This window comes from Pristis pectinata, chromosome X (assembly GCF_009764475.1).
Source record: "Pristis pectinata isolate sPriPec2 chromosome X, sPriPec2.1.pri, whole genome shotgun sequence".
Classification (NCBI taxonomy): domain Eukaryota; kingdom Metazoa; phylum Chordata; class Chondrichthyes; order Rhinopristiformes; family Pristidae; genus Pristis; species Pristis pectinata.
This window is the reverse complement of record NC_067450.1, coordinates 9,202,905-9,217,448: the sequence shown is the minus strand read 5'-3', so window position 1 is coordinate 9,217,448 and position 14,544 is coordinate 9,202,905. Positions and strand designations below refer to the sequence as shown.

General features: G+C 44.5%; 1 protein-coding gene across 1 annotated transcript; it reads left to right on the top strand.

The window, feature by feature from the left end:
- Positions 1-9,649: 9,649 nt before the first annotated feature.
- LOC127567022 (protein reprimo A-like) lies at positions 9,650-11,201 on the top strand. The gene has a single exon (XM_052009645.1). The coding sequence runs from the start codon at positions 9,784-9,786 to the stop codon at positions 10,096-10,098; it is 315 nt and encodes a 104-aa protein (XP_051865605.1). The 5' UTR covers positions 9,650-9,783; the 3' UTR covers positions 10,099-11,201.
- The last annotated feature ends 3,343 nt before the right edge of the window (positions 11,202-14,544 follow it).

The following is a 14,544-nucleotide window of genomic DNA, read 5'->3' as shown; positions in this document are numbered from 1 at the left end:
GTTGGACGTTTGATGTATCAGGTAAGCAGTGTGTCCTGTGCACACAGTAAAAACTTTCTTCCCTGGACCCACTTTTGCTGCCTTTTCATTGCAGCTTATTTGAGGATGGTTAGAACTCCCATGTTTATTATTCTTCATTTTCTATTCATTTCACACATTTGATTACATATTTCTTCCCCAGCCCCCCCCCCCCCACCGCCCCCACTTTCTTTCAGCTGTTAGGCAGTGTTTGGTTTACACTGACGAGCTTGGTCTCTCCCATCCTATTTGATTTTAATCTATTTCTAACCTTCCATTAGCTGTGTCCCTCTACTGATATTACGTTACCTCTGATCACTGCAGCTTTCCTCTCCCCATCTTCTTTTCCTTTCTGATTATATGTTGAGATTCTGTGTTTAGATTTATTTTTAGAACATTTTTAGAACATAGCACAGTACAGCACAGGAACAGGCCCTTCAGCCCACGATATTAAACTAATGACACCTAATCCCTTCTGCCTGCACATGGTCCATATCCCTCCATCCTCTGCACAGTCATGTGACTATCTAAGAGCCTCTTAAATGCCTCTGAACATACCTTTATTAGTCACACGTACATCGAAACACACAGTGAAATATATCTTTTGTGTAGAGTGTTCTGGGGGCAGCCCGCAAGTGTCGCCACGCTTCCGGTGCCAACACAGCATGCCCACAACTTCCTAACCCGTACGTCCTTGGAATGTGGGAGGAAACCAGAGCACCCGGAGGAAACCCACGCAGACACGGGGAGAATGTACAAACTCCTTACAGACAGCGGCCGGAATTGAACCCGGGTCGCTGGCGCTGTAATAGCGTTACGCTAACCGCTACACTACCATCTAAACATATAAACCTGCAGTGTTTAAATTCAATCCTGCTCGTGGCGATGTTGTTTCAGTTACTTTGTTACAACTGGTTCCTCGCTATGTGATGTTGCCTTCAATTCCATAGTCTTCTTCTGAATGCAATGTATATTTGCTGAACAGATAGTTTAATATTTGCTGTTGTTACTTCATTCTGAGAACCTTTATACTTGTTTTCTAAGTATGTTTGTTCCCTGCCTTTTTATGTGGCTATTAGTGTTTACCTTTGTCTGAGTTTCAGTCTCATTTCTGCATTCCTGTGTCATTTTACCACATCCATCTGCCTACACTGCCTTACTTGCTTAAAGTCCTATCCAAAACCCACATAACATCCTTTCTGCCAGGGCAGAGCTGCATAATTTTTTTTGCAGAGAGGGTCAGGTTGACAATCCAAATCACTTCTGAGGATCAGTTATGTGAATTGTCTTTTACTTTAACCATGCAGATATTGATATTTTTAATCAGGTACATTAATACACAGACTCTAAAGTGTATTAACCATTCCTTTTCTGGTTGCAACTGAACAGCAACAGGACAATAATGGTTTCTTCATTTTAAATGCATTGAATTATTACTTTTTTGTGTTTTGACAGCATAATTTGATTGAATTCATTTTGAAATCCTTCGCTAATCCTGAAGACTAAATAAGACTCTAGATTTTTGATCCTACCAATATCTCAACGTAGCTCTTAATATATCCACTCTTTTACAAATTAAACAGCGCTTTGAAAAGTATACTTAACAAGTTGGAATTATTTATTTTCATTTTACTATCAAAAACTTTCCTGCAGCTTTCTTTCCTTACCTCCTCTCCAAATTTTATCTTTGTTTGTTCTTTGCTAGGTCACCATCCAGCTCTTCAAGTGAGTCAAAATTAACTTCCTTTCATGGAAGTCTGTTCCATTTATTTATGTTTATAAACTGGCAAATAAATTTTGATAATCTTCTGTTTCTGCAAAGCTATAAAACATAATGATAAAAGTATTTCTCTCTTTTATTACCTACTGTTAGAACCTAAATGTAACTTGTATGTCGTGGAATGTGTTCACAATTACAGTACTTTTTTTATGAAACAGGAAAAGGTTTACAATAAACGCAAATTATGTTACAGATTTTGTGGTACCATTATCCAAGGTGAATGTGAATTATGGTTCTGAAAGAAAAAAAATACTTTGGTTTTCAATCACCCCAAGGCCTGGTGCTCAACATTAATTTGTTCTGTTTTGACTTTTGTTTGCCACCATCCTCCCTAAGCATTTTCAAATCAAGATACTGAAAGAGGTGGAACTTGTAGAACTCATGATTACCCATACAAAAAAAATTTCCACGTAAGTCTTGCCTCCTGAACTTACTGATACACAGAACAGTCCAGCAGAGGAACAGGCCCTTCAGCCCACAATGTTGTGCTGAACTAATTAAACTAATGACACCCAATCCCTTCTGCCTGCATATGGTCCATATCCCTCCATTCCCTGCTCGTGTGCCCATCTAAGAGCCTCTTAAACCCCTCTATCGTATCTACCTCCACCCCCACCCCTGGTAGCACATTCCAGGCACCCACCGCTCTCTGTGTGAAAAAACTTGCCCCGCACATCTCCTTTAAACTTTCTCCCCTCTCACCTTACATGCATTGCCCTCTAGTATTAGACTTTTCGACCCCTGGGATAAAGATTCTGACTCTCTACTCTATCTGTGCCTCTCATGATTTTATAAACCTCTATCAGGTCTCCCCTCAGCCTCCGCCGCTCCAGAGCAAACAACCCTGGTTTGTCCAAACTCTCCTTATAGCTCAAACCCTCTAAACCATCAACAAAAGCAAAATACTGTGAATGCTGAAAATCTGAAATAAAAACAGAAGCTTCTAGGAAGCCTTTTCAAGGCAGGCAGCATCTGTGGAAATTCAGAGCTAACGTTTCACATCAATGAACCTGTGACAAAAAGTCCTCGACCTGAAACATTACCTCTGTATCTCTCCCCACAGATGCCACCTGACCTGCTGAGTGTTTCCAGCAGATTCTGTTTTTACTATAGTTAATTTTTCTGAAGGTTGTTTAGCAAGTTTATGTATATGTTGACAGAGGAACCAGAGATCACCAAATTTACACAGAGTTTAACTAATTAAACCAAACATCTTATGACAGAAGAGCAGGAGTGCACTTACCACCAGTAAACCGCTGGGCCACTGAACTCTCTAGCCCTTGTTGCATTGGGGACCTAAGGGCCGGGTTTGTGCTGGGACACTGGTCCCACTCTGGCACAGGTTGAGTCTGTCCCGAGCTAATTTTCCATCCTACTGGTGCCAGTGTCCCATAAAATGGAGCCATTCCTTCCCACAGCCACCTTCCTGTTTTGTTTATCTCTGAGTTAATTAGACCTTCATTCAAGGAGTGTTATTGAACAGCGAGACCTTGGGTACAAGTACATAGTTCTTTGAAAGTGCCGACACAGGTAAGACATCTTTTATTAGTCACATCGAAACACACAGCAAAATGCATCTTTGCGGAGAGTGATCTGGGGGCAGCCCGAAAGTGTCGCCAGGCTTCCGGCACCAACATAGCATGCCCACAACTTCCTAACCTGTACATCTTTGGAACGTGGGAGGAAACCGGAGCACCCGGAGGAAACCCACGCAGACACGGGGAGAACGTACAAACTCCTTACAGACAGCAGCCAGAATTGAACCCAGGTCGCTGGCACTGTAAAGCGTTACGCTAACTGCTACACTACCGTGCAGAGTGGTGAAGAAGGTGTACGGCATGCTTGCCTTCATCGGCCGAGGCACTGAGTGAAGGAGTTGGGACGTCGTGTTACAGTTGTACAAATACGTGGTTAGGTCGCACTTGGAGTATTGAGTGCAGTTTTGGTCGCCACGCTACAGGAAGGATATGATTAAGTGAGAAAGGGCACAGAAAAGATACGTAAAGATGTTGCCTGGACTAGAGGGCTTGAATTATCAGGAGAGGCTAGATAGGCTGAGACTTTTCTCCCTGGAGCATAGGAAGTTGAGGGGCGACCTTACAGAGGTTTATAAAATCACGAGGGGCATCGATAAGGTGGATGGTCACAGTCTTTTCCCCAGGGTAGGGGAGTCTAAAACCAGAGGGCACAGTTTTAAATTGAGAGGGAAAAGATTTAAAGGGGATCTGAAGGGCAAGTTTTTGACACAGAGGGCAGTATGTGGGACGAGCTGCCCGAGGAAGTGGTAGAGGAGGGTACAATTACAATGTTCAAAAAAACGTTTGGACAGGTACATGGATAGGAAAGGTTTGGAGGGGCATGGGCCAAATGCAGGCAAATGGGATTAGCTTAGATAGGCATCTGTGCTGTATAACTTTGAATCTATGAGTTACAGTCCCCTTTTTACCTGCACTGTCATATTTTTAACCTATCCTACCACCCACTCTAGGCTTTCCTTTCTTCCAGGCCCTGTATTTGCTTCAAACCTGCTCTCCACTAACACCTTCTGCTTCCAATGGGTAGTGATCGACCAGAAACATTCACTTTATCCCTCCTCCACAGATGCTGCCTGACCCCCTGAGTGTTTCCAGCAGTCTCTGTTTCTACAGCATTTCAGATTTGTAACACCTTTGACTACTTTGATTGGAAAAAGAGAAACAAAGGACTCGCAGATGCTGGAATCTAGATGAAAAACACGATGATGCTGAAGGAACTCAGCAGGCCAGGCAACATCTGAGGAGAAAAGCAGGCGGTCAACGTTTCTTGAAGAAGGGTCCTGACCCGAAATTTTGACCGCCTGCTTTTCTTCACAGATGCAGCCTGGCCTGCTGAGTTCCTCCAGCATCGTTGTGTTTTTCATTTACTTTGATTGGAAGCTGATTTTCCCCTGTAGGTATCATTGTTATATTTTCTGTGAATCAAGGCTGGGGCCTTTAGAAACTTTGGAGGTGAAATGTGCTTTCACATTCCAAGTGAGCTGGGCTGTCTGTTTGTGAAGCCACACATTCTCGTGTGTCAAATTTTTTGTGCAGATGTAAAACATAACAAGGTCAGCAGGAGTAGGTGTAATCCTCATGTTAAACACGTTACTGAAGACAAATAATTTATGCAAATTGTGAATCTCTAATCTCTAATTTCTGATCTCTAATGCCATGTGCCTGTGATGCTGCTGCAAGTAAGTTTTTCATTGCACCTGTGCACACTTGTACTTGTGCATGTGACAATAAACTCGACTTTGACTTTGATCCTAGTGGATATAAGCTATATTCCAATGGATTCCACAGTTCTGCACACACAGATCATCAAAATTAATAAAACCACCTATAGAAGCTAAATGTGTGGCCTTCTTTACTGTTGTAACAATAACATACGTTTATAATATTATAAAATTATGAGAGGCATAGATAGGGTTGACAGTCAGAATCTATTTCACGGGGTAGAAATGTCAAGTACTAGAGGGCATAGCTTTAAGGTGAGAGGTAAAAATTTAAAGGAGATGTGTGGGGCAAGTTTTTACACAGAGAGCGGTGGGTGCCTGGAATGTGCTGCCAGGGGTGGTGGTGGAGGCAGATACGATTGTGGTGTTTAAGAGGCTTTTAGACAGACACATGAATATGTAGGGAACGGAGGGATGTGGATCATGTACAGGCAGGAGAGAATTAGTTTAGTAATTGGCATTGTGTTTGGCACAGACATTGTCGGCTGAGGGGCCTGTTCCTGTGATGTACTGTTCTATGTTCTGTTCTCATGCCTAACCTAAACCTGAAGAACAACACCTCTTCTTCCATCTGGGCACCTTGCAGCCTTCCAGACTCAATGGCGAACTTTCCAGCTTCAGGTAACTCTCTTTCTCTGTCTGTATCAGGACTGACCATTTCTGCTGCAAGTCATTCGTCTGTGATGTTGGCTCAGTGTGTTCCTCTGCGTTAGTACTGCCTGACCTGCTCAGTGTGTTCCACAGCCCTGCTATTAGCAACACATCCCTGTCTGTGTTATCACCTTCTCACAACCCCCATTAGCCCAATTGACTGTATGACCCCTACAACTTATCCCCCCCGGCAACCCTAGTCTCACCCCATCACATACATTCCCTTTGTCCTATCCGCCTCTCCTGCCACCTTCTCTGCAACTTAAAACTTCCTTTTTATTTCTCTTTCTCATCCTGATGAAGGGCCTTCAACCTGAAACATTAATTGCTTCTATCTCCACAGATGCTGCCTGACCTGCTGAGTGTTTCCAGCATTTTCTGCTTTTATTGGCCTGAATGAAATGTTGTCCTTTGATGCTGGAACTTCTATATCTAAATCTAACAATGCATCTTGCGTAAGCAAAAGATAATCACAAATAAATCCAACATGAATTCAGGAAATATTTCTTTATACCGAGTCAGGGAACCAGGTGGTGAGATGGACCTTATAAGGGCTCAGTTATAAGAATGAATAGTTTTTAATCAACACTTATAATAATGTGGCAAATGTGTGTTTTGGGTGGTCTGACAAAAGAGTTTGGGGAGCCCTGGAGATCCATTTAAAGGAAGGTAGGTCTAGGATATGGAGGATAAAGGAATGGAAGGTTATGCTGATAAGTTGAGCTGAAATCAGGCAGGAGGATTGGTTGGTCAAAATAGCCTGTTTTTACTCCTTGACTAATAACAACCACACCATGAGAGAAAGCCAAAACACCAGTGGACCAAAAGTGAAAGGAAGTCACATTAAACTGTCTTAAGAGAAACATTTCCACCAATTTTGACACCGCACTTCTTGGCAGGGTGTAGAGTTGACACTTTTCCAGCAGAGGGCACAACAGTATAAGGATGGAGAATACTGTCCTGCTGCCGCTTGTGGTTTGAGACTGACACAGGGCTGCAGACAGGGGAACCGTCTGCCCAGAGCTCGCCGTGACAGTGGTGCTGTCTCTCCTCGGCTGGTCAACAATGAACCAATGGCACCAGTAGATAACTCGCTCAGCATTAAAAAGATATTGCGTCCTGATCCAGTGCATCAGTAGGAAAGTGTTTTACTTCACACTGGTTACAGTCAGACTGCAGCCTTGCTTGAAGCTAAAGGAACAAGGAAATTTTGACCTGGTTTATCACTATCTGACAACCTCCCGCCCTAACACCATGATATTACAATTGAACTGGCCTGATGCAATTTTGCTTCAAGCTCCCATTCTTTCAGTTAAATCTATTTAAAACCCACTGAAATTTGCAGAATGTGAACTGTGAACATTTCCACTGTCAACAGTATGATAGAGATGGTTTTCTTCAGGTAGATTAATGGGACGTGCTTGCATAGACCTCCACTCAGGATCCACTCTGACACTGCCCAGTACAGAATAATTGGAATTGCATAGAAATCTTGGCGGGTTACAGAGAAGGAGGAGGGAGCCTGGCACTGTCTACAGTGCTGTTGTTTGGATGAGATGTTACATCAAGGCCCTGTCCCCCATCTGTACTCTCAGGTGCATGTTATAATATTTCTTTATTAGTCACATGTACTTTGAAACACACAGTGAAATGCATCTTTTGCGTAGAGTGTTCAGGGGGCAGCCCGCAAGTGTCGCCACGCTTCCAGCGCCAACATAGCGTGCCCACAACTTCCTCACCCGTACGTCTTTGGAATGTGGGAGGAAACCGGAGCACCCGGAGGAAACCCACGCAGGCATGGGGAGAACGTACAAACTCCTTACAGACAGCGGCCGGAATTGAACCCGGGTCGCTGGCGCTGTAAAGCGTTATGCTAACCGCTACACTACAGTGCCATATTCAGAGCTTTCACCTTTGTTTCCAAATCTCTCTATGGCTCTCCCCTCACTATTCCTGCCGTCTTCTCTAGTCCTCCAAGATATCTGCCTCCCTCCAATTCCGACCTCTTGTACATCCCCAAATTAAATCATCCCACCATTAGTGGCCATGCCTTCAGCTGCCAAGCTCTAACTTCTGAAACTCCCTCCTTAAACCTCTTTACCTTTTCCTCTGCTCTTTTAAGACACTCCTTAAATTCTGATTATTTGACCATCTGCCCTTGTATCGCCTTTTATCAACAATCATCTTCTGGGGCTTGCTAAATACTTACCAAAGCTGAAATTATTTAAATATTACTCAGGGACTGTGATTTATAAAGAAAAATAACAATATTGTTAAGGGGAAAAAAAAAGGTAAACTTAAATCAAATCAAATTGCTATGCCAAGAATCAATGGCTTACTCCAATCTCATTGGGTCTCAATGGTCATGGAAACCTTGAACCTGATATCAGACTCGGTATTCATTTTTGTTTGTAATGCTCTTGTGAAATGTCTTAGAAGTTTTCTTTGTTATGTCAAAGATGCGAGCTGAATGGATGTTGTTGTTGTTGATGGGACTATTTTAAAGAAGTGCAAGGGAATCATTGACAGTGAGCTGCCTGATAGTTCTCTCCCATTCAACAGCACGAGATGCAACACCCGTCCTTTCACCTCTTCTCTTTCCACCATCCAGGGACCCAAACACTTCCTCCAGGTGAAGCAGTAATTCACTGGCACTTCCAATCTACTCCACTGTATTTGGTGTTCACAATGTGGTCTCCTCTACCTTGGAGAAGCCAAATGCAAGTTGGGTGACCGCTTCACAGAGCACCTGTGTTCAGTCCACGGGAGTGACGCTGAGCTACCTGTTGCCTGCCATTTTAATTCACCATCCCACTCCCAACTCTGACCTTTCTGTCTGTGGCTTCCTGCCCTGTTATAATGAGGCTCAACATAAGGCTGAGGAACAGCATCTCATCTTCTGCCTGGGCACACTTCAGCCTTCCAGATGGTATTAAATTCTACAACTTCAGGTAACTCACTTTCTGTGTCTGTATCAGAATGGGCCAGGATATTCATCTGTGAAACTGGCTCAGTGTTTCTCTGTTCATTAGCAAAACCTGACCTGCTGAGCATGTCCTATAGCCCTGCATTTCACAGCCTTTACATTCCTCTAATTTGTTGAGTATTTCCAGAACTTGTCTTTTATTTCAGATTTCAGCAACTGCTGTTGTGTATCTGACAGTTTCAGCATGGTGGTTCCCCCATCTCCTACTACTTACACCTCCTACAGACAGATCAGGTGCCCACCCTATCACAGACATTGTTCCTTCCACCCCGCCACCCTTCTCTGCAACTTAAATTAGCTGTATTTCTAACTTCTGATCCAGAGGAAAGGTCTTCGACCTGAAACGTTAACCCCGTTTCTCTCTCCACAGATGCTGCCCGACCTGCTGAGTGTTTCCAGCATGTTCTGTTTCTACTTCCATTGTGAATCCTTTCTCACGTGCCTCGCCCAGCATTTCCTTTCCTCCATTTGATCTATGCTGGTGTCATTATTAGTCACGTTAACGTCCTGCTGTAAGTACAGGCTCAATGATCAATGTCAGAGTTACCCTAATCATGAACACACTGGTACATATGTCACGTTGTACAGGTTCAGCAGTTGTCTTCGGGTTAAGAGTTATCAGAGGCGGCACCTTCCCACCACCCCAGCCGGCCACGTGTCTTCCAGTCTTCCGCTCTCCTGGGCAGAACCTCACACCCCAGGGGAGTGGAGAGTGGGGCAGGTGGGTCGGAAAGTAGTGCCATGTGAGACATGAGGTTAAAACCATATAATCCTGCAGTCAGAGTACAGAACCATCATTTTGAAAGCAGGGATACAGCCGGCCGGTGACTGCAGCTACCCTTCCGCCAGTAGAGTTGGATTGAACCCCTCTCCATTAAACAAATGGTTTAACCCAAACTAGTATAAAATCCCTTGGAAGTCAGTGAAACTGACAAGGCGATAGGTTTCATTGGTTGAAACTGACAAGGCGATAGGTTTCATTGGTTGGCTCAGCCCAAGAAAACACACTTGTTGATTTTGTCTTCACTGGCGAGAATCCCGAAGTAACGCCGAGTAAACAACGCCTCCTCAGCAGTTCGGCGCCTGCGAAGAATGAATTCTACTTGGCCGATGAACGATTCCTACCCGGCGAAGGCTGCCGCTGCCCGGGCGGTCCTCGCCTGCTGTAATTACACCTGGCTTGTGAGCGATGCCGCGGTCGGGGCAGCCGCGCGGGACGAGCGCAGCCTCTACATCATGAAAGTGGTCCAGATCGCTGTCCTCTGCGTCCTCTCCCTCACTGTCATCTTCGGTATTTTCTTCCTGGGCTGCAACCTCCTCATCAAGTCGGAGAGTATGATTAACCTCCTGGCGAAGGAGCGGAGACCGTCTAAAGAGGTGGAGGCTATAATCATAGGCTCCTTCTAAGGTTCGGAGCAAAAGCCAAGACCAGGACCACAAATCATGGTCCTTGCTAAAGAGGACGATGGAACTTTAGACTCTAAGGAGGACTATTAACTTGCCTTGTAGAGTGTTTAAATCCACAGGAACGAGACAGCTTTGTAAGAGCGAGACTGAGTTTTAAAAAGTTTGTTCGCGGTGTTGCGGTGTGTGTTTGGGGTGTGGGGAAGATACGGACAATGTATCTGTTGGCCGTGAAGTGCCCCAGTGGCTTAGAAAATGAAATAAAGATTGTGGAAAGGATTACCAGGCGCTCTCAGATGGTCGCGTTGAATCAAAATGTACCATACTCTAGCGCGCCTGTTTCCGTGCAGAGTTCTGAAGATAAGTACTCGGTTTAAGACAAATGTTGACATGATTCATGCCACGGTATATATTTAGCTGCTTTGAAAGCTTTCTCCTGGTATTGAGTTGTGAATCATATCCCAAAGTTAGAATGCCTGCAATCCTCCGTATATAATGGGCTGTCTGGCTCAAACGAAGGCCATTCAGCCGTCGCACCCGTGCTAGCTCTTTGAAAGTGTACACCATTTAACCCCAAAATCCTGCAGATGCCCCTTCCCACCGCCTTCCAGTCTCTACCCCATTCCCATTGGATCACCTCGCATGGGTCGCGCCGTTCTCGCAAACCGAGAAAGCTCAGGCAAGAGCGGAAACCTTTCAAGAACCGGGCAGGAGTTGAAGTTACGTTTCAAGTGAAGCTTGAACCACGGGAAGGAGCAAGGTGTAAACTTGGCAGACACTCTGTCCTGAACAGATAACTTCTCCCAAGTTTAAAGGTCTCTGCAGCCGTGAAAAGGAGACGTTAGGGTTGGGAGGACTGCTGCTGCCATTGCTGGGCAGATGCTTGACATCCTTCCAGACTCTATTTGTTAACCTGCTTAAAATCCAATTGGTTCGCGGCACCGTAGGAAGTGGTAGATTGTTAAGTGAACGCGGTGCTCCGTCAGATACCGCGGGCGTTTATATTTTAACTCGCTCAGTCCGCTTTTTAAGGTGACGATTATTGTATTCTGTTGTGTGTTTCTTAAATAGTACTACTGATTTTCAAAAATCATCAGCATATTACAATTCCCCTGTATTTTGTGTTGAAACCACTGACAATAAATTGATCTGTCGATTTTGAATTATCTGGCATATTTATTTGAATAATTCTTTTCATAATTGTTTGAATTATCTTTCTCTGTGTGTCTGTCTCTCACTGGAACCCTGACATCGCCTTTAATAAAGTTGGACCTGAAAACGATGTCGATTTCCCTCCGCTGGCAGTGACCTTTATAGATCACTGCTCAATACTGAGCCACTCAAAGTGACATAAAATTAACACATGAATAACTGGTGCAATGTCGCTGTTGATTGGTGATGGTCATAAGTTTCTATTCTGGATTCATAAACAAGTTTATGGGGTGAAAATGGATTCTCGGGATCGAGGGATCAGTTGCTTCCCATCCGGGAGATGGATCGAAGTCAACAAGCACAAAACCGGCTCAAAAACTATCACATTAAAAAATATAAAACTTTTGTATAATTTCTAGCACGTCGAAGAGAAAGAGGAGACTTCCTTTGTGTAAAAAGGACGAGAAATCATCGGTCCTTTTCACAGAAGTAGGCCATCCGACCCGTCAATCCTATGCTGGCTCTCTGGAAGCAGAATCCAGTCAGTTCAATTTTCCAGCTCTGTCCCCAAACCCCTCCAATGTTATTTTCTCTGGTGAATCTACTCAATACCTAAGAACGGATACAGTAGCATTGGAGACAGTCCAAGGGAGATTTACTGGCTAACTCCTGGGATAGAACATAGAACAGCACAGCACAGGAGCAGGTCCTCCGTCCCACCATGTCTGCGCCAAACATGATGCCAAATTAAACTAAATATCTTCTGCCTGCACGTGAATCATGTCCCTCCATTCCCTGCATATTCATGTGTCTAACAGCCTCTTAAACCCCTCTATCAGATCTGCCTCCAACACCACCCCGGCAGTGCATTCCAGACACCCACCACTCTCTGTGTAAAAACTTGCTCCGCACATCTCCTTTAAACTTTCCCGCTCTCACCTTAAATGGATGTCCTCTAGTACTTGACATTTCTACCCTGGGAAAAATATACCGGCTGTCTACTCTATCTATGCCTCTCATAACCTTATAAACCTCTATCAGGTCTGCCCTCAGCCTCCGCCTCTCCAGAGAGAACAACCCAAGTTTGTCCAACCTCTCCTTATAGCACATAACCCTCTAATCCAGGCTTTATCCTGGTGAACCTCTTCTGCACCCACTCCAAAGCCTCCACACCCTTCCTGTAATGGAGCGACCAGAACTGCACACAATAAGATGAGAGGGTTGTCCTATCAGGAGCTGCTAAACAGATTGGGTCTGTATTCCTTAGAGTTTAGAAGACAGAGGGGTGATCTTATTCAGACATACCAGATCCCAAGGAGGCTTTGACAGGGTAGATGTCAGAATGTTTTCACTGGTGGGAGAGTCTTGAACAAGGGAACATAGTTATAAGGGGAGGTCATTTCAAATCAAGGTGTGTAGAAGTCTCTTCTCTCAGAGGGTGGTGAATCTCTGGAATTCTCTGACCCGGAGGGTTGTGGAGGCCGGATCATTGGATATGTTTAAAGTAGAGGTAGATAATTTGTCAAATGGTTGGGACATTGAGGTGTTATGGGGAACTGGCACAGAAGAGAAGTTGAGGTCTGGGGCAGATCAGTCATGACCATAGTGAACGGTGGGGCAGGTTTGAAGGGCCGAGTGGCCTCCTCCTGCCCCTATTTTGTTGTGTCCTTGTGCATTCTTGTGATTGAATTACCTTCAGGTCATGAATTCTGTATCATGGCCATCTGCACAGAATGCTTAACACTGGGTTACATATAAAACACCAAGCCTTCTGCTGTAGTTTTTAGACATTCAAAATACCAGTCCTGCAGACAGCCAAAATTAAATGGTATATGTGCGATGTGGAGATGCCACAGAAAGAGCAGCTGCAATGCTACCATCCATCACACAAAGTTATTATGCTTCACACGGCAATGCCATCATAATCAGGTGTAATAACCAGCACAGCATTACGCCAGCTGTAACTTGCAATCACACACAGCATGCAACACCAGCAAATAACCTTATGCAATGTGATTTGGCTGATCTGCTTTATGAAGTTGGCTTTTAGAGCTTAGCATCAAAAATGAAAATCAAAAGCCTGCAGATGCTGGAAATCTGAAACAAAAACAGAAAATGCTGGAAATACTCAGCAGGTCAGGCAGCATCTGTGGAAACTCTCTCTCCATTCCCCACATGTATTTGTCTTCAGCCTGAAATGTTAACTCAGTTTCTTTCTGAAATGAAGTTCGTTTGATTATTATTTTACGATCGACAGTCTTTAGGATAGGGGTGCTCATTTGTGATGCCCTCTTATGCCCACTAGCTCAGAACATTAATGTCTTCACCACTTGGATGACCAGCACGTTGTGGGAAACACCAGGTTTCCTCATTCAGGGACTAAAGACCTAGCCTGGCCAACCTCTCCCTATAACTCAGGCCCTCTAGTCCTGGCAACATCCTCGTAAATCTTCTCTGCACTCTTTCCAGTTTAACCACATCTTTCCTATAACAGAGCGACCAAGACTATACACAGTACTCAAGTGTAGCCTCACCATCGACTTGTACAACTGCAACATGATGTCCCAACTCCTGTACTTGATGCCCTGATTGATGAAGGCCAGTGTGCTAAACACCTTTTTCACCACCCTGTCTACCTGTGACGCTGCTTTCAACAAACTGTGCACTTGTACTCCGAGGTCCCTCTGTTCCATTACACTCCCTAGTGCCCTACCATTCATAGTACAAGTCCTGCACTGGTTTGACTTTCCAAAATGCATCACCTCACACTTATCTGTATTGAAGTCCATTTGCCACTCCTCGGCCCGTTTCCCTAACTGATCAAGATCCTCCTATAATCTATGGTAACCTTCTTCACTATCAATAACACCTCCTAATTCGGTGTCATCTGCAACCTTACTGATTGAGTCTTGTACATTCGCATCCAAATCATTAATACAAATAACGAATAACAAGGATCCCAACACCAACCCCTGTGGCACACTAGTCACCGGTCTCCATTCAGAGAAACAACCTCCAACCACCACCCTCTGCTTCCTAACTCCGAGCCAATTTTGAATCCACCTAAGGAGCTCTCCCTGGATTCCATGGGACCTCACCTTCCAGACCAGCCTGCCATGTGGGACCTTGTTGAAGGCCTTGCTACAGTCCAAATGGACAACATCCACTGCCCTACCCTCATCATCCTTTTTGCTTACCTCTTCAAAGAACTCTAAAAGGACTCTATAAATTCTCTGATGACACCACTGCTGTTGGCAGAATCTCAGATGGCAACGAGGACGTGTACAGGAGTGAGAT